The sequence below is a fragment of the Hibiscus syriacus genome, unplaced genomic scaffold, assembly GCF_006381635.1.
Source record: "Hibiscus syriacus cultivar Baekdansim isolate YM2019G1 unplaced genomic scaffold, ASM638163v2 tig00110485_pilon, whole genome shotgun sequence".
NCBI lineage: Eukaryota > Viridiplantae > Streptophyta > Magnoliopsida > Malvales > Malvaceae > Hibiscus > Hibiscus syriacus.
Genome location: NW_024062760.1, coordinates 754,066 through 772,853, shown reverse-complemented (window position 1 = coordinate 772,853; position 18,788 = coordinate 754,066). Strand labels below are relative to the sequence as shown.

At 38.0% G+C, this 18,788-nt stretch overlaps 1 protein-coding gene and 1 pseudogene across 1 annotated transcript; both read right to left on the bottom strand.

The window, feature by feature from the left end:
- Positions 1 to 794: 794 nt before the first annotated feature.
- LOC120129337 lies at positions 795 to 4,085 on the bottom strand (annotated as a pseudogene).
- Positions 4,086 to 5,988: 1,903 nt separating this feature from the next.
- On the bottom strand, positions 5,989 to 8,260 carry LOC120129372 (uncharacterized protein Mb2253c-like). The gene is made up of 6 exons (XM_039146891.1): positions 8,119 to 8,260; positions 7,721 to 7,801; positions 7,466 to 7,594; positions 7,290 to 7,352; positions 6,959 to 7,083; positions 5,989 to 6,346 (listed from the first exon to the last, which is right to left on the bottom strand). Exons 1-6 carry the CDS (start codon positions 8,209 to 8,211, stop codon positions 6,154 to 6,156), a joined length of 684 nt encoding a protein of 227 aa, XP_039002822.1. The 5' UTR covers positions 8,212 to 8,260; the 3' UTR covers positions 5,989 to 6,153.
- Positions 8,261 to 18,788: the final 10,528 nt, after the last annotated feature.

Below are 18,788 nucleotides of genomic sequence, written 5' to 3'. Positions count from 1 at the left end.
CGTCTACTACATCAGCGGCACCGGGTGGACTCAGTTTTTCAAGACAGCGAGGATCGATGCTAGGGTCACTCTTTATACCAAAGAAGACGGCAATAACTTCCACCGAGTCGATGTGAAGAAGCCGGGAGCTTGATCTTGATCGATATCTATGAGTAGTCCGAGGCTGAATGTTATTTGGGGAGTTTTCAGAATGTTTTTCTAACCAAGGGTGCAGGATTGAAGTCCGTCTTTCTTCTTTTCTTTCATAGATAAATCACTGTGATTTGCAACTTTGTAAAGGAAGCATTATACTTTTGCTGCTGTGCATTGTTAAGACTGCTTTTATCTGTAATTTTTGAGGTTATCAATGAAATGTTTATTGGCTCATTTACCGTCCAAGAGAATTCAAAACAACATATATACACACATACATATATGTCATATGCTTATGCATGAGAAATCTCCAGTAAGATTCCTCACAAGCAAACAAAGGAAGAACAAAAATCAGAAAGTATGAAGCATACATTTACAGTTCTTTAAAATTAGAAAAGAACAATTCAAAGTTTATGTACATAAGCGAAGTACCAAATATGAAATGATCCAAAGTATATATGAATAAGCCTATATCAACAACTTTGAGTTCTCGAGTGTAATATTATCATGTTCACTTGCTTACTAAACACGGACAAAACAAGGAATCAGCAATCTGTCCCATAATCGCTATGGTTTGCCAAGGCACCAAACTAATATCAACTAATCTTACATGGGAGAGTGTTCCTTGGTCAAATTTAAAGAAAGCATGAAATCTCAAGGAATTACTGCCTGGGATTTCCCAGAAGTCTCTTGACCGCAGCATGGACATTTCCAGCAGTAGCTCGTAGTGCTCTGATATTCTCTTGCATATCGTAGAAACCCATTTCTTGGAGTTGTGATAATTGTGTAGCATACAGTTCTTCTGGGGGAACTGGTAGTCCAATGAAGATGCCATTACTAGTGACCCAAAAGTGCAACAAATCTAATAAAACCAAAGCCTTCGTAAACATATAATAAGAATGCTAACCATCAGGTTGGTTGGGGACACCAAGGCCACCAGCACCTAGTCCGCCAAACATATTCATCAGCAAGTCCAGATTAGCAGCTCCTGGTGCCGCTGAAAATACAATCAAACAAAACAAAGGGTAAAAACATAAAAATAGTTGAAAGAGCTGGTAAAGGAAGATGTCACAGCAAACTAGAGAAAACCCTAGTTTGGAATTGTTTTAATCTATACCTGTAGTACCACCGGTCTGAGCTGGATCCCTGTAAGAAAGCCAAATGAGGTTAAAAAAACAATTATAATCACCACTCCTTTTGTAATCATGTGCTGCCCAGATTACTATTTGATTCTATTTTTAAATCCCTCATATTGTCCAATTGAAACCAATAATTATAGACGAAAGGTACAAGATATCTATCTTCAATCAAAGAACCAGATAGGGTTTAAGTCGGTTTAGAAACAATTTTGATATTTGTAACCACAGCGTGTAAAAATCTTAGGCCAACCTTGAAAGCAAGAGTAGTAAAAGGCATTTCAGGTTTTGGTTATCAATGGAAAAGACAGATGTACTATCACTTACTGGGTTGCTTGTTGTCGATTGAGAGACGCAAGGGACTGTTGTAAAGTTAGCATTTGCTGCAAGAAATAACAGGGAAAAGGGGAAAGGTGAACATAGGTGACTTCACTATCAAAACAGTACTTGGAAAAAAAACAACAAATAATCTGATATTATAAAGTGAGGTAGCCTTAGCATGCCCATAAGACTGTATCAGCTACGGGCAAGCTTAAATAAAGATATATTGATGCAAAACCATCAAGTGGTGTAAGCTTTTAGCATTTATCGAATTCAGCGATACTTATGTCATAGAACATACCTGCATTGTCTCAGGGGAAAACATCTGACGAAGTACTTCTGGGTTTTGCATCATTTCTCTCAATTGAGGATTCAAATCAAACATACTACCTAATTGAGGGTTGAGATTCATAATCTAAAAAGTAAAAACAGATTTTTAACAAACTGAAAATAAGCAAAAGAAAATCTCTTGACCGAAGTGATTCCCAAAATACCTGATTAATATATTGGGGATTAGACATTATGCTCTGCATCATCTGTGATATTGCTGGGTTTTGCAATAACTGAGTCAACTGAGAAGCATCTGGCATTCCAGTCACCATTGGAGGCAGATCTGGAAGTCCAAGGCTTCCCAGACCACCAACACCTGGTGTCCTGGCATCCGCGGCAGGATTTGGCCTTGCAGTGGCATTGGCCTGGGTCCCCCCTGACAATTTGCAGCACACATTAATTCATCAGGAAATCAAGATCTAAAACACAGATACGACAAACCCATTAAAAGAATCAGCATCCTATTGCAAAACATCAAAAGATTATAGTCCATAAGTATGCGACATTAACAAGGGCAACAAACTGTAATTACATGAATCTCAATCAAACCATTCACCCGTTAACTGAATAATAATGCTTTGTTTTAGGCATTGATCAAATCTACAATCTACATGATAAAAAATACTTAACCAACAGCTTTCAGGATCATGCTTACATAATTTTCCTCATTAATCACTAGCATTTGAAATTAGTTACCATTCATCTCAGCAGCAAGTGCATAAAATGAAAAAATATGCACATTGGACAAATGAGTATAGCTAGGCAGAAAAGATGCTTTGATGAAGTATAGAATACTTACCACCAGCAACAGTGTTGCTCCAAGGATTAGGGAGAGGATTTGTGTTTGGGGAGGTTTGTCCCTGAGCAGTTTCAGAATTAGTCGTAGAAGTGCTAATAGTTGAGTTTCTAGCTTGAGGACCACCTTGATTGCCCAATAAAGCAGCAAATGGGTTTGAACCCGGATTACTTCCATTAGTCCCCCCCCATAGTTGTAGCATTCAAAAATGGCTCCTGAACATTTTCATACATGCGCCTAAGCATGTTAAATCCCTCGGGAGAGCCTTCAATATTACTCATAGCCCTATCAGTGTTTCGCATCATTTCACGCATGAGTTCAGGGTTTCTTGCAGCTTCCAATGTTTGCTGGAGAATGCTAGGATCATTAAGTACATGCCCAAGCTCAGGATTCCGATCAATAATTTCACGCATTTGCGGATTGCTCATAATCAAACTGCGCATCAACTCCGGGTTATTCATCAAACTTTGAATAGCAGGTGTATTCATGTTGGGATTTTGAGTTAGTTGTTGCTGTACTTGTTCAAATTCAGGAAGTCCAGATCCAAACAAACCCAAACCTCCTCCTCCACCACCACCACCAAGTGGACCAAGTCCAGGGAATAAGGATGCTCCCAGACCAACACCTTCATTCGAACCAATACTCCGAGGTACCCCTGGTGCAGTATTATCTGCTGCAACATTTGTTGTAGCTGCAGGAGGAGGTGCAGATGAAGATGGGGCAAAACCACGAACCATGTGAATGGTATGATCAACTTGCAAACCTTCAATAGGAAATGGTCAATTGATTAAAGGGTTGTATTATAGTTAATGCCTTTCAATTTCAATTTCAATGATCATGTCACAATCTTCGGTAGCCCCAGGTTATACAATCAAATACATAGCCATCAAACCAGCTCAACAAAATCAATGTCATGCCACCAAAATCAGCATATTCCCAAGTAAAAACCTAATTATCCATGCTAAGAAAATCAAGCATTTTCCTCCTAGTTTCAAAACTTACTATCAGAACCATTTTTCTTCTAGGAATCTCACCGTTCTCTAACATTTTTCTTATAATTCAATCAAAAAGGAAATACCCAGAAATTACGAGGAAAAAAAATCACCTAGAGGCAATTAAAACATACCATAACTTTGAAGGGTTTGGTCGTCCTTCAGGATTCGCCCTTTATAAATCAATCGTTGCTGATCAGCTGGGATATCGCAATTCTGAGCCAAAAGGGCTTTGAAAGATCCACTGCTCGATTCGAGGCTGGTCCTCACCGTAAATTTTGTGCCGTTCGAGCAGCGAATATTAACCATCACTCCCTCTTCTTCTCCCCCTCCATTGCCACCGAGTCGTGAGTCGCTCGAATTGCCTTCCGCACCCATATCCTCCCTTTCTCAGATCGATCAAAAACCCTAGAAAAAATAATTGAAAAATAATTTAAAGAATCGGAGCAATTTGTAAAAATGAATCGTAAAAACAAAGGGGATTTTTGGGACTTTGGATTTGGAGAAATTTGGGGATTCTAACAGAACAGAGCTTTGCTCGGGTTTGTGCGAGTGGCGATACTGCCCATATTGTAGAATTTTATTAGGTTAAATTATTGTCTTAATCACTCAAATCTTCTCAGATGTCTCTTTTTGAAATTTAACTTAAACCTTTTTCAATTTAATCACATAATTTTCAGATTACTCTTGTTTTCATCACTCTACCATTAAATAATTAACATTGTGATAACATGACATTTATTTTTTAAAATTAATAAAAAGAACCAAAAGTTATGTTTATTTTTGAAAAAAATCTTAAATCCCTTTTAAATTTTAAATTTTCATATCCTTTTAATTTTTTTAAGTTAGATTATATTCTTTCAAATTCTAATGGTGGAGAGGTGAAAGGAGGAGACAAACTATATATCCCAATTTTATGTTAATCGAACAAAAAAAATATCCTGATAAAAATATACACTAATAGAGTAATAGTGAAGGATGAGATTTTAGAAAAATATACACTAATAGAGTAATAGTGAAGGATGAGATAAATTTGTGGTTCCTTAAGTAATCGGATAAAAATATCAAAGAATGATGGGTTTGACACCAACATAATATAGGAATAAACAACTCATAAATTTTTAATAGTATGGAGAAGAAGATGAAATAAAAATAAAAATGAGGTGAATTACATATAACTTTCATATTAGCATAAAGTTGTTCATGTCACTTATTATTTTTGATTTAATGCAGGGATGATCAAAATATGATAAATTTAAAAATTGAATTATCAAATTGAAAACATTTCAAATGGAGTGGTGAAAACAGGAAACATAGACAAAGTTGAGTGATAGAAATCATAGTTTACCCTGATATTACTATTATTATTATTATAACAGGTTTGTCATGTAAGCCAGTAATATCCTGCCACGTTTCAAAAAATGGCACCCTTAGCCTTTTTTTAAAGGGAAAACTACATCCCAAGTTACTTGTTTTTTATTTTATCTTATTTTAGTCATTCATTACGAAAAAGTATTACAAAAAGTATTTATTCATAATTTGACTCCTAAATCTTGGATTTATTGTCGCCACTGTTTTTAACTGTTGTTTGATGTCGTATCGGAGACCCTCTTTGAGGAATCGAGGTAGTGTTGGTGGCGAAGGTGGTCCACGGTGGTTCCTATACTGAGCTCCCTCACTTCCTCCCATAGGGATTTACTTTGCCGTCCATTTTAGAAAGCTCTACCATGTTGGATTTGGCTATTTTGCTAAGAAATGTAGTTAACCCTTTCTAGTCGAACAACCTTAAGAGAAGCTCAACTGCACGACACATTTAAGTCATTTCCTCCCCTAGCATATGTCACCTGCACTCTCGATCGAACTATGTTAACATGTTCGTCGATTAGAATTCGATGACAATTATAGGTTAAACAATCGAACCAATTGTATATTAGTCCGACTATCGAACAATGAACCCTTCTTGAATCAACACTAAAATTTTAATCAAACAAGAACACAGTTGTTCATCCAAGAAGAGTTCTAACAATAGCAAAACAAGTCCATATGCCATCCTAAAGCTCTACACTTTCCTTGCCTGTTTGCTTTATCCAACTCGTCCGAAAACATCACTTCTCATCACTCGCATGCACCCGGAACAAAATTATCATAAACACTGATGTATTTATGTACTAGTCCAGTCCACCCGAGTATGATCACAAGAGCGACAATACTCTCCCTTATCAATAAATTATAAATTTAATATGCAACTTTTTAACATTCATTGCCATTCCTAAACAAAAAGTAGTACTAATAAAGCATTTCCATTATCAATAACATAGTGATTTCACCAATTTGAAGATCAATGGATCTATCTTCTCCAATGTAATGGAAGATCGATCATTGTAAATGTTTAAGAACATTATTCAGACATGAAATGCAGGTAACTCCAGGTTTTTTTCCCGACAGATTATATAATTGTCCTAAGCTCTCCTGTAAGCAGTGCGAACTTTCGATGCTGAGACAAAATAGAAGGGATTCTAACAGCTTGAATTCTGGATGCCAAGTCACTGCAACTTGATTCGGTCTGTTTGGAAGCTGCATCGAGTATCGTTTGCAAGATTTGTAACGGATCACCATGGCTGACAACCAAGATCGCACATCTGCTTCGGGAAAGAAAAAAATATTAGCTTCAGATTAGGCTTGGCATCAGCATGCTATCCTGATTATGCTAATGCTGCATATTTATAGACCAGATTGGATTGCTCCTACGTATGCCCAGACATGAATATAAAAATATGATTATGACCTCCCAAAAATATCTTAAAATACATAGAAAATGAAAGATTCAGCATACCTGTATTTGACACTTCTACCCTAGTCTTAGCATAACATCAGAATAACAATTCTGATAATAAATTCTACTTTTGATGTGATAAATTTCGAGAGCAAATTTCTACTTTTAGTTGGAGTAAACTAGGAGCATGATCACAAGTTTAACCAGTCTAAAGTGTTTCATGATTCCAATCACAAACCGTTTCATGCCTATTTTTGAGTATTTCCCATGCCTCTACACAAATCAAAGCCTTTTCTTTTCGATTTAACTCTATTTTATGGAAGTTGACCTACTATGAGGAGAATATATATCTATTATTTCATAATTTGATATGATTTTCAGCATGTCCCGCATCGAAAAACGACAATGCTGCTTGATATTCTAGACATAATTCATACGTTTTGTTAGTTTGACTGTTAAAGAAACGCGAATAGTTTACCCCTGGTATTCGGATTCCATAGTTTCCATAGCACTTGCAAGTCTAGCAACCACATCATCAACACTTTCTCCACCTTCCGGCCTTGTGAATGGATCTTTTTCATCCATTGCCCATATTTCCGGATACTGTTTTGTTTATAAGTTACAACAAAAGTTAATAAAGACTTAAGTGGCAATGGGCCTAAAGTGTAAAATAAGCAAAAGTACTTTATAGTTTATGCATATGGCTGTTGCCTAAAGTGTGTTACATGATAGTCCTTATAATCCATCAGCTTGAAGGTTATGCCTGGGAATGGGAAGATATAAATTGACCATGTTTACTCGTCACTTACTTTATCATGAGATAGAAGCTCGAATGAAGGGCCAAAGTATCGTTCTCGAAGATCTTCTATGACCTATCCAGTCACCCAAATTCAATATAACATAATTTCCCTCAAGAAAAGATTGAAAATCGAAACCAGAGAAACACACAGTATCGGGTTTAACATCTCAATTACTATAACCTCACCTTGCATTGAGGACCCTCAAATGGAAGATTCAAAACCGATGCAACAACCTCAGCTGTATGACTCGTCCTTGCAAAGGGCGAGTAACAAATACGCACATTCTCAAGCGGTATGTTGTTTTCCTTCAGTTCCTGCACTCGGTATGCAAGCAAGTGAACAAGTATGTCGTTTCGTTTTTCTAATTTACAGCATAATACTTAGAGCCTACATCCTTCCTATTGTTCATCTTATGCTTAAATTACATGAACAGCAACTACCTTTAGGAACAATTTTCCAGCCAATTGAGCTTGCTCTACACCTTCCGATGCCAACCGATATTCGAGACGAACACCATTTTCCTGATGGGATTCTAAAGATTAGTTACTAACAAGAGCCAAGTAGCAAAATCAAAACTTTATGGTATGCAGTGAAAAGCAATCATAGCAGAAATGAAGCTTAGCAGCTGCAGCATCCCTTGGCATCTAAAAAAAAACATGTACCGAGTTCACGACTTTCTGTATTGGCCCATATAGCTTAATGTTCCGGTACATCCGACACGAATATATTTAATTTATTCTATGTTCTTAGGGTGTTCATGTTCGAATATGTGCCGGATAATCGAGATAAAATAATTGAAAGACGAGACAGATAACGATGAAGGAATTGAGTGACTGACCAATGAAGAAACAATGAGGCCTTTCTCGTTTGGGATGCTTTTTCCATGCCTTAGAATCCAGTATCTGTTGCGCAGAAACGACGGCGTTCCCATCTCTGTTCCTCCCTCTTCCTTTCACCTTTGCTTCCTAATTGCAAGTGGTCAGTTCTTATTTATACCTAAAGGGAAATTCCGCGTTAGGTGGGAACGATTATTGTGTCAAAGGGTAAACTACATCTAATGTCATTATGATTTCCGGTTTATCTTATTTGGGCCATAATGTTTTTAAAAAATTATATTTGAGCTATTTATGTAATTGATTTATTATGTTTTGGTCATTAAATTGGCGTGACATGTTAATGAAAAAAGTTAATTTCTAATTGAATCTTTAACTTTTAAAAATATTTTTTTTCATCCTATACAAAAAATTGAAACTATCTTTTTTTCTTAAAAAAAATATATTTTCTTATCTGACTCTAAATTTAGATTGGTTGTCGTTGTCGCCTTGAGTTAAAGTTTGATATAACTTTCAACACAGGGTTTTGTGCCATGAGTCACCTTCAACCGCTGCTCAAATCCCACGAGTCAAACAAGGTTTTTGTGGTGAACGTTGAATGATAAAACAAGGTCTCAGACTACATACAAATCCATCCACAGAGATAATCCTAAAAAACGAATCATTGAATGGGTTTGAATATTAGGAACCGAGAAGCCATAAACACAGGATTAGAGTTAGGGAAGAGAAAGAGCGTATTATACTCCGTATTATTATTTTTGGTCGAATTTTGTTATTAGTATTTATTACGTATAGGTTACGAATTTAATTTTATACTTCGATTGTATGATTTAATCAGTTTTAATTTATGTATCTTTTGAATTCTGAAATTTTAGACCTAACCTAAATAGCAGGGACAATAGGATTAGGGATAGGTATGGATTGGGTCGATCTAGTATTTGGTCAACCCGAACCTGATCCGAGCATTCTTAAATCTACTAAAATCAAAATTGAATTTTAACAACTAATACTTAAATCAAGATTGAAATTTTAAAATTTAAAAACTATACGTACTTAAAATGATTAAATAAGAGTTTAGGGATTAAATGCACAATTTACACATAAAACAAGGACTAATAGAATAATTTGACTTCCTCTTTATATTTTAGGGAAAATTTATAATTTATTTATTATTAAATGAAATATAAATAGAATTATTATTGATAATCAAAATAAATATTTTTATATCAACAAAGATTGATTCAAGTGGTAAGTAGTTTAAATATATCTCGGATTCGAGAACGGAGAAGATAAAAAACAATATTTTTATATTGAATAAATTTATGAGTGCGTGCTCACCATAACCATATAAATCTAGTCATCAAATATTTCACATTGTCTATTGTAACGATTAAATTTAAGAGTAAATTATGCGATTAATATTTAAAATGTTAATTTTGATCTATTTTAGTATTTAAATATTTATTTTTTTAAAATCATACCTACAATTTAGTTTTTTTTATTTTAGTATCACGCCGTTAAAAAAATTAGTATTTGTTTCATTTTATTACCCCATTCAAAATTTAACATAAGTTTTGAAAAAAAAAAGTTTAGGTACTTGAAGACACTGAATTTCGATCGATTAATATTATATTTTATAATATTGTTTTTATTATTATAAATTTATATTTTCATTCATTCATTATTTATGCTACATTTTACAGGTGGCCCAAGAACCCAGATGGTCCAACAGAAGACTCGTTTGGTAATCAAACCAAACCCTAACGCCGCATCCCTTGTTTCCAGCCGCGCAAAGACCCCATGCCTCACGAGTCTTCACTGTTCATGCCTCTCCCCCGTACTTCTCGGCAGTAAACCACCTTCGTGGATATATGGGACTCCAACCCCGAAACGTGCGACGAACAATACAATCATCATCAACAAACAACAACGCATTAGAGTTATATTTTAAATAGGAGTCTAAAAAATAGTTAGTTTTTCAGTATAAATAGATCCATTTGTAACACTACGGAGGAGGTTTTTTTTTTTTTCCCAGAAGATAATACCAGAGAGCCTTAGACACAAAATACTCAAAAATCCACGAAGCAAACCAGAGTTCTTGTAATCGTTTCGAAAGGAAATAAAAAGGTAGCAGTGTTTTTTTACCTTTGTCCATCCGTTTTTGTTGCCTTTGCATGTTGATTTCTAGGCCTTGTACTGCGTTTTGATTCGAAAGACGACCCAGAAAAAAGAAAAAAAACGTTTTCAGCCGATGAACGAGGAGAGAGTTTCAAAACTTTGAAGCTAGATCTACTCCCTGAGGCTCGTTATTTGTTGGATTTTTTTTCATTTTTGAGAAGTGTGGGTAAAGGGCTTTCGAACTGTAAAAAAATAAATTTTTTTTGCCGCCGATGAACAGCGGCGGCGAGGCGGCGCTCAGAGGCCAAAGGCCGGATTCTGGAAAACTTGGCCCATGTTCTTCATGGCTGAAGAACAATGGCGATAGAGAAATGAGAGAAGGAGACGAGGGCTTTTTGATTTCTGAAGGAAGGAATGAAACTAAAATTTGTTTGTTTGAGTCATATATTAAGCCCATTCGACCCACGTGGACCGTGACCGGATTCACGTTTTTTCACGCAAAATAGGAGCAATCTCAGTTTTAGTCCTTTTATTTTAACTCCTTCCATTTTCATCCCCAAACTGAATTTAAACCATCCGCGTGTTTCTATCTAAAATAGGGTAAACTACCCTTTTGATCCATGTTACCTCGAAAAGAGCCGTTTTCCCCCCTCAAATCGAAATTAACCCTTAATATTGCTTTGGAATTTTGACCTCTAGCCTGCAGTTCTTTCATTTTAATCCTTTCTCTGGATTTTAATTTTAATTATCTTTTTATATTACATTATAATATTTATATATATTTTATATTCTTATTAGTTTTTTTTATACACTCGTATATATGTATTATTAGTATAGTATTATTTCACTTATATGTTATATTATATATATATATGTGTGTATACATTTTGTATTTTATCTTATTATTTCTTTACTTTTTTTTCTTATTATATTTATCTTCATTATTTAGTTTTTCTATTACTATTATATAGATTTTTTTCCCTCTCATATTTAGTTATTATATATATATGGTATTAATATTATTATATGTTTTATTAACTTTATTTATTTTACCTTATACGCTATTATTTTACATTTTTATATACATATGGACATTTTATTTAATTCTTATCACTTTACATTTGTATGTTATTTTATTTCACCTTTATTATGTTTTATTTATTTATTTATTCCTTTTTTATTTTATTTGTACATATTTGATTATAGTTATTTATTTATTTTAGTTTTTTAGTTTTTTAATTTATTACTATTATATATATCTTTTTTTTTATATCTTTATTATTATTACCATCATTTTTATATTCTATATTTTCCTCATCTTATTTGTTTTCCATTTTACCTTAGGTGTTTTATTTGCATTTCTTATCTAATATATGTCTTGATCTTTTAAGGGTACAATTTAAGCAATCTAAGGTAAGTAATTTGGATCGTCATTTTACATTTTAATTTAAATTTACAACTTTCTTAATTAAAGACAACTGGAAATTACATAGTACCGAAAGGGCAGTTCAAGGGTGCTAATCCTTCCTTAGCTGTAACCGACTCCCGAATCCGACATATCTTTGGTAAGACGCAGATCAGGTAAGATATAAGGTATCCGATTAACCTATTTATTTTTAAATAAATAATCGGTGGCGACTCCAATCCATTTTTCAAGTCGAAGCCCAATTCCGGGGCCCAAACCGAAAGACGGTTACGACAGCTTGGCGGCTCCACTGGGAAGAGGTAAGTGAGTCAGGCTAAGGTAATTTCCAGTTGTCTTTTTAACGAAAATGGTAAGTTCAAATTTTAAGGTAATATTTCGATCCTTTTTACTTACTTTTGATTATATTTTCGAGTAAATAGTTGGACTAATCGTTTTCTCATGATTTCAGACTTCAAAGTTTTTTCATCTAAGGCTCTATACCCGAGCTCCATTTCCTATTTTAAGTGGGGGTGAAAGCGACGCCTTCGTGTGAATTTATTCACCGTGCGGGCCTAGCAAGTAGCCTTCGGGATTCATATACCTTATGTCTTCGTGTGAATTTATTCACCGTGCGGGCATAAGGGAATGTGTCCCCTCGAGTTTAACTTAGTTCACACAAGCTTGTGATGGGTTTAGGACTAAGGGTCTGGCAAGCCCAAGGGGGCACCGACAAGGAGAACTCGGGTACCGTTTTTAAAAAAAAACCTAAACCGGGAGACCATGAAGAATTAGAGCCTACCCCGAAACCACGTTCCAAAACTTAGGATATTTTTACCCTAACCATGTTTTTTTCCTTCCGTCATTTTTTTTTATTATTTTTGAATTTTTATTTTACTAACGTTTTTGCCTTTGTGTTTGTTTTCTAGCATTTGCATCATTACAAGAGGCTATTGATCCCTAAAAAGCGTTTGTTATACACAAAATAATTCGAATTAATGGACAAAGGTGTTGTAATACAAGAGATTGAAAACGCTGAGGCACGACTATGGTCCGAGAAGGCTCAGAAAGAGAAGGGAGACAGTCTTCAGGGAAACTATGTGTCAGAACTGGTTAGTTATGCCGCTGTCAGCCTGAAACAGAATAATGTCCAAGAGCTGCGAAACATTTGGGACAGTTGGAAGAATGACAGAAAGCAGAAGTTCAGTCAACGATATGGTGATATCGCCCTCTTGCTCCATGTCAAGGCTGATGAGCCCTTACTCCGAGCATTAATTCAATTCTGGAACCCTGGATATAGTTGTTTCACCTTTAACCAGGAAGACATGGTACCTACTATCGAAGAGTATACTACTCTACTGCACTGCGAAAGCATTAAACTAGAGAGGGCATATATTAAACATATCAAGAGTCAGCCCTTCAAGAACGGACTGGCCAAGATTGCAGGGGTTGATGAAAAATGGGTGACTGATCGACTCCGGCACAAAGGTAGCGGGGAAGGAATCGAGTGGATCCATATAAAGCAACTAATGAAAAACCACCCTGATGAGTGGAAGACTATAGACCTGTTTGCACTGGGTCTGTACGGTTTGATCATATTTTCGAAGGCTTTGGGGTGCATTGACGCTGCCGTGGTGGAACTATTTGAGCAACTTTCTAAACGAGTTAACCCAGCACCAGCCATCTTGGCTGAGACCTTTCGATCGCTCAATCATTGCCGAAGAACTGGCGGAGGAAGATTCACCGGGTGCATTCAGCTCCTTCAGGTCTGGATTCACAGCCACTTCTGGAAGACTGACGGGGTTGCCTACCGCCGTTTCAGCACCACCTATTCACCTCTAGGTGAATTTATTACCTTAAAATGGCATGAAGGCGCTTCAAAAGAAAAATGGATGAAGGTCTTTACGCATCTTCAAGACCGAGATATTGTCTGGAGAGCCCCTTGGTTATTCCTCAGTGATGTTCTTTTTCGATGTGGTGACTCCGACACTGTGACCTTACTTGGACTTTGGGGAGCAGTCGGGTATGCTCCGCTATTAGCACTTAGACAATATGGAGCACGTCAGTTTGTCCCAGCAACATGCGGGTTGGCTAGGTCAGAGTTTGAGTATCACGGCGACAGCTATAAAAAGATGATCAAAGAAGCAGCCGATTCGTGGAGGAAAGTATTCCGGATGGATGTTGTAGCTGCCAGAAGCATGCTCACTCCGGATTATGTGGAGTGGCGAAGATTAAGAAAGAATGACAACATCCCTGTGCCAGACTGTGATGACACCCGGACCATGGAAGAACATCTCAGGCATGTCCCTTCTGAACTCGAGATAGCCAAGACCGAGTTTGAAGCAGTGAATAATGAGCTGAAGCAAAGGATAAAGGAACTTGAAGCTGAACGTTATCAGTGGAAGCTTGATGCTGACTCTCAGAAAGATCGGGCAGAAAAATTGGAAAAAGAACAAAAAGAGTCCGTTTTGAGCTCGAAGACTTGAGAAAGGGGTATCAAGATAAGGTCAAGGATAACTCCAAGTTGAAGGTAACCTCTGAATACTGGAAAGACGAAGCTCATAGCCTGAAAAGGAAGTTTGAGGGGCCTGATGAGAAAGCTTGGAAAGAACAAATGAAGACTGCCCAAAGACGCTTGGCAGATAGTCAATATCAGAACCAGCGCTTGAGAGTTCGGATAGCTGACTTAGAAAAAAGACAGGAGAAAGATGACAAGACAATAGCTGAGTTAGAAGCTATTGTAGATGGGTTCAAGAGGCAAGCAAACGAGCTTCAGATAGTGCCTTTCGACGGAGGATTACAATGGCGTTTCCGTTGGGAACAAGCACAGCGAAGAGTGAGGGCCCGAGACGCAACCATCCGAGATTTCCTGGATCGAGTGCAAAAAGCAGCCCGTCATCTTCACGGCCTAGCAAGGGAAGCTGGTGTGGTTCGACAAGGCATCCTACCAGTGACAGAGGAAGGCAGAAGACTTGTCAACCTACTGGAAGCTGTTCGGGGTCTAGAGGACTTAGTCCGAATGTACCTTTAATCTGTTTTTATGTCTCTTAAAAGATAAGACATTTTTGTCTGAACAAGGGTTATTTATAATAATGAACACTTTTCTGGATCAATGTCTCCAATTGCATACATCATGCATTGCATTTCTTGCATTTTATATTTCATGTCTGTTTATTTTATGTTTTTCCATGTTTTTACATTCGTATTAACTAACAGAACATGTCTCAGACACCGAGCTTACCACCACAAGCATCAGATACACATCACCCGCACAATACTCGAGCAAAAAAGAGACAAATGGAAGCCAGAATGGAGAAGATCGAAGAGCACATGGCAAGACTTCAAAAGGAACTAGAAGATAAGATGGCTCAGAACAGTGAAAGTACTCTTGAGTCCATCAAGAAAAATCAAGAGTCCTTGGTCGACCAAATCGTAGCCAAGTTGTCGGGTTTACAGCAAGCTAGTGCATCATGGGGCATTTCTTCCGAGGGAGTGGCCATACCACCAACCCCGCAAGTGGTTATCTCACCTGGAATACTACCTGGGGACTCATTCGTTACTAAAGCGAAAGTTACACCTGCTGCGAAGATGCAAACTTCTACAATCGTCCCTGATGATCATCCGGATGATTATCATGTCCCAGACTTTGACGAGGAAGATAAAGCTAAAAAAATGGAAGAAAAGATAAAAATATTAGAAGATCAAATAAAGATGGTCCAGGGAGACCATGATTATTATGGAGTGGATGCAATAGAGCTGAGCCTAGTTCCAGACTTGGTGCTTCCACCAAAGTTTAAAGTTCCTGAGTTTGAGAAGTTCGACGGGAACAGTTGCCCTTCAGCCCATATTACTATGTTCTGTCGAAAGATGACAGGATATGGCGGGAATGACCAACTCCTGATCCATTGTTTTCAAGAGAGCCTGTCCGGTTCAGCTATTCGGTGGTACAACCAGCTTAGTCGAACTCATATCAAGACGTGGAAAGACTTAGCCAAGTCTTTCTTGGAGCAGTATAAGCATATCAACGATATGAGACCAGACCGGGTCATGCTACAAAGCCTAGAGAAGAAACACAATGAGAGTTTCCGACAGTACGCACAAAGATGGAGGGATTTATCTGTGCAAGTTCATCCACCCTTGGATGAAAAGGAAACAAGAAAGCTATTTGTACAGACCTTGAAGGCACCTTACTTCGGGCATTTGGTAGCAATCACGTCAGGGAGTTTTTCAGATTTAGTCATGGCCGGTGAAATGATCGAGTTGGCCATTAAACAAGGGAAGATTGAGGGAGGAGACTCCAGTAAAAAGCCTCCCATGAAAAACAAGGAGCGAGAGATCAACAATGTGAACGCCTACAATGTCAGCAAAGGGGTTACGATCTCAAGCTCAAATTCCACAGCAGCTGTACCATCCGGTACTTCTAGACAGAACCAGAGAGAACCAAGAAGAGAAAGGGAAAGGGAACAGTTTGACCCCATTCCCATGACGTATAAAGAATTATACCAACAGCTCTTCGACACTCATGCAGTGTCGCCTTATCCTATGAATCCAATAAATCCCCCTTACCCGAAATGGTATGACGAGAGCGCCCACTGCGAATACCATGGCGGTGTGCAGGGGCATTCGATTGAAAGTTGTCTCGCATTCAAGAGACTTGTGCAACGAATGCGTAACAAGAATTGGATCACTTTTAACTCCGGAGCACCAAACGTCACCCAGAATCCCTTGCCCAATCATCAGGAGACAGGAATCAATGCTGTTACTACCGAAGGGGGCAAGAAGGTTAAATCGAGTGTTTCAGAGATCAAATCTCCTTTGGCTTGGGTATGGAGCCAAATGGTGAAGGCAGGGCTTCTTGCACCATATCCAGATACGACAGAAAATGAAGATGGTAACCATTGTTGTTACCACAACAAAGAAGGGCATAAAGTGCAAGATTGCCCGGAGTTCAGATTGTTAGTCCAGCTCATGATGGATCGAAAGGAGCTGGAGTTTTACGAAGAAATTCAAGATTCTTTGGAAGCAGATGTTTGTGCCACCGGAGAATCATCAGATAGAAAATTTGGTAGGGGTAGTCCTTTGATAATTACCCCTAAGGCAAGCATGACAGTGACAACACCAGCCAAGGTGGTAATCTCCGCACCGCGGCCTTTTCAATATAAGGACAATCGGCAAGTGCCATGGAAGTACGAATGTCAGGTGAGTACTTCCGGAGGAGGTAATAGTAAAGTGGGGCAAAGACCACTGGAGCCATTCAAAGAAGATGTGCTAGTCGTCAATGAACCTATAAAGGAGGAAGAAGCTAAAGAGTTCCTCAAGATCTTGAAGCACAGCGAGTACAACATTGTAGAACAGCTCCACAACTTACCTACACGTACTTCAATGCTAGCACTATTTTTAAGCTCGGAAGCACACCGAGAAGCGTTGTTGAATGTCCTTAATCAAACGTTCGTGCCACAAGACATACCAGTCAACAAGATGGATCGACTGGTGAACAATATTCAAGCTGATAATCTCATCTCGTTTTCAGATGATGAGATTCCATCCGGAGGAAGAGGCCGAAAAAAGGCGTTACATATTACTACCTACTGTAAGGGGCACGCTTTACCAAGTGTCTTAATCGATAATGGTTCAGCCCTGAACGTGATGCATTCGATTACATTGAAGAGGCTACCGATCGATACCTCTCATATGAGAGCTTGTCAGAATGTGGTCCGAGCATTTGATGGGACCAAAAGAGAGGTAATCGGAAAGATCGAGATATCATTGACCATTGGACCAGCCACCTATGATGTTGAGTTCCTTGTGATGGATATCATGCCGTCCTATAGCTGTCTTTTGGGAAGGCCGTGGATTCATCAAGCAGGTGCAATACCCTCCACGTTGCACCAGAAAGTTAAATTTGTCATTGATGGGGCCTTAGTAATTGTCAACGCTGAGGAAGATATCGTGGCAAGCGTGACCACGGAGGCTCCATACATCGAAGTAGACGAGGAAGCGGTAGAATGTTCGTTCCGCTCCTTGGAATTTGTGAATGCCACATTTGTGGCGGAAGGAAAGAGAATCCCAAGACCTCGACTCTCCAAATGTACAAGGATGGAGGTCAAGCAAACCCTAGGCCGAGGTGCCAGAACGGGAGAGGTTTTGGGAAATATTTGCAAGGAATGATCAATCATGCCCTTCCTATCTCAAAATTAGACCAATTTGGGCTCGGTTTTCAGCCCAGTTATCATGAAAAGAGAAAGGAGATCCAAAAGAACCGGGAGAGAAGATTGGCCAGATTGACTGGAAACGAATTTCAATGGAAGCCCATGACATTCCCGCCGCTTTTCAGAACATTCAAGTCAGGTGGTTATGTGTTTGAGACCACCATATCCAAGTTAGAAACGGCTCTGGAAGATCTGAACGTTAATGCCGTGACCACAGAAGATGTTGACAACGGAGATAGATCCGGGATATGCCTTCTGCCACATGGGTTCGTGCCTAGCAGTTGGTCGGTGGAAGAACTACTTGTGGTTTACAAGAATCTTTCAGAGTAATATTCGAACTATCCCTATTTGCCTATACCCGGGGCAATAGGTTATCTTTTGTAAGGGTGAATAAATGTTTTGTTTAAGTTTAATAAAGGATGCATTTTTCTTTTCCATGGCAAACAAATTTTTCTTTTATTCATTATCTATCTCCTTCATTCCAGTACTTCATTTCCAGTTACTCTCAAAGTTAGTTCTTGACCATTCCGTGTGGGATATTATCCTCTCACACATACACATCTTCCTCCTTTCAGGTTCCCAGATAACGATAATGTGGGCACTAATGACCCTGATCCGGAGGTGGATTTTGAATCAACCATTTGTCTTGGGGAATTTGAAGAATGCGATAATGAAGAAGAGTACAACTTGCCTACCGAATTGTTGAGAATGATAGAAAAAGAAGAAAAGCAAATATTGCCACATGAGGAGGCGATCGAAATCTTAAATTTGGGCACTGAGGAAGATCGAAAGGAGGTTAAAATCGGCACAACTCTTTCGACTGAAGCAAGAAAAAACCTGATAGCCTTACTTCAGGAGTATGAAGATGTGTTTGCTTGGTCGTATCAAGACATGCCGGGACTAGACACAGATATGGTAGTTCACAAACTACCAATCAAACCAGAAT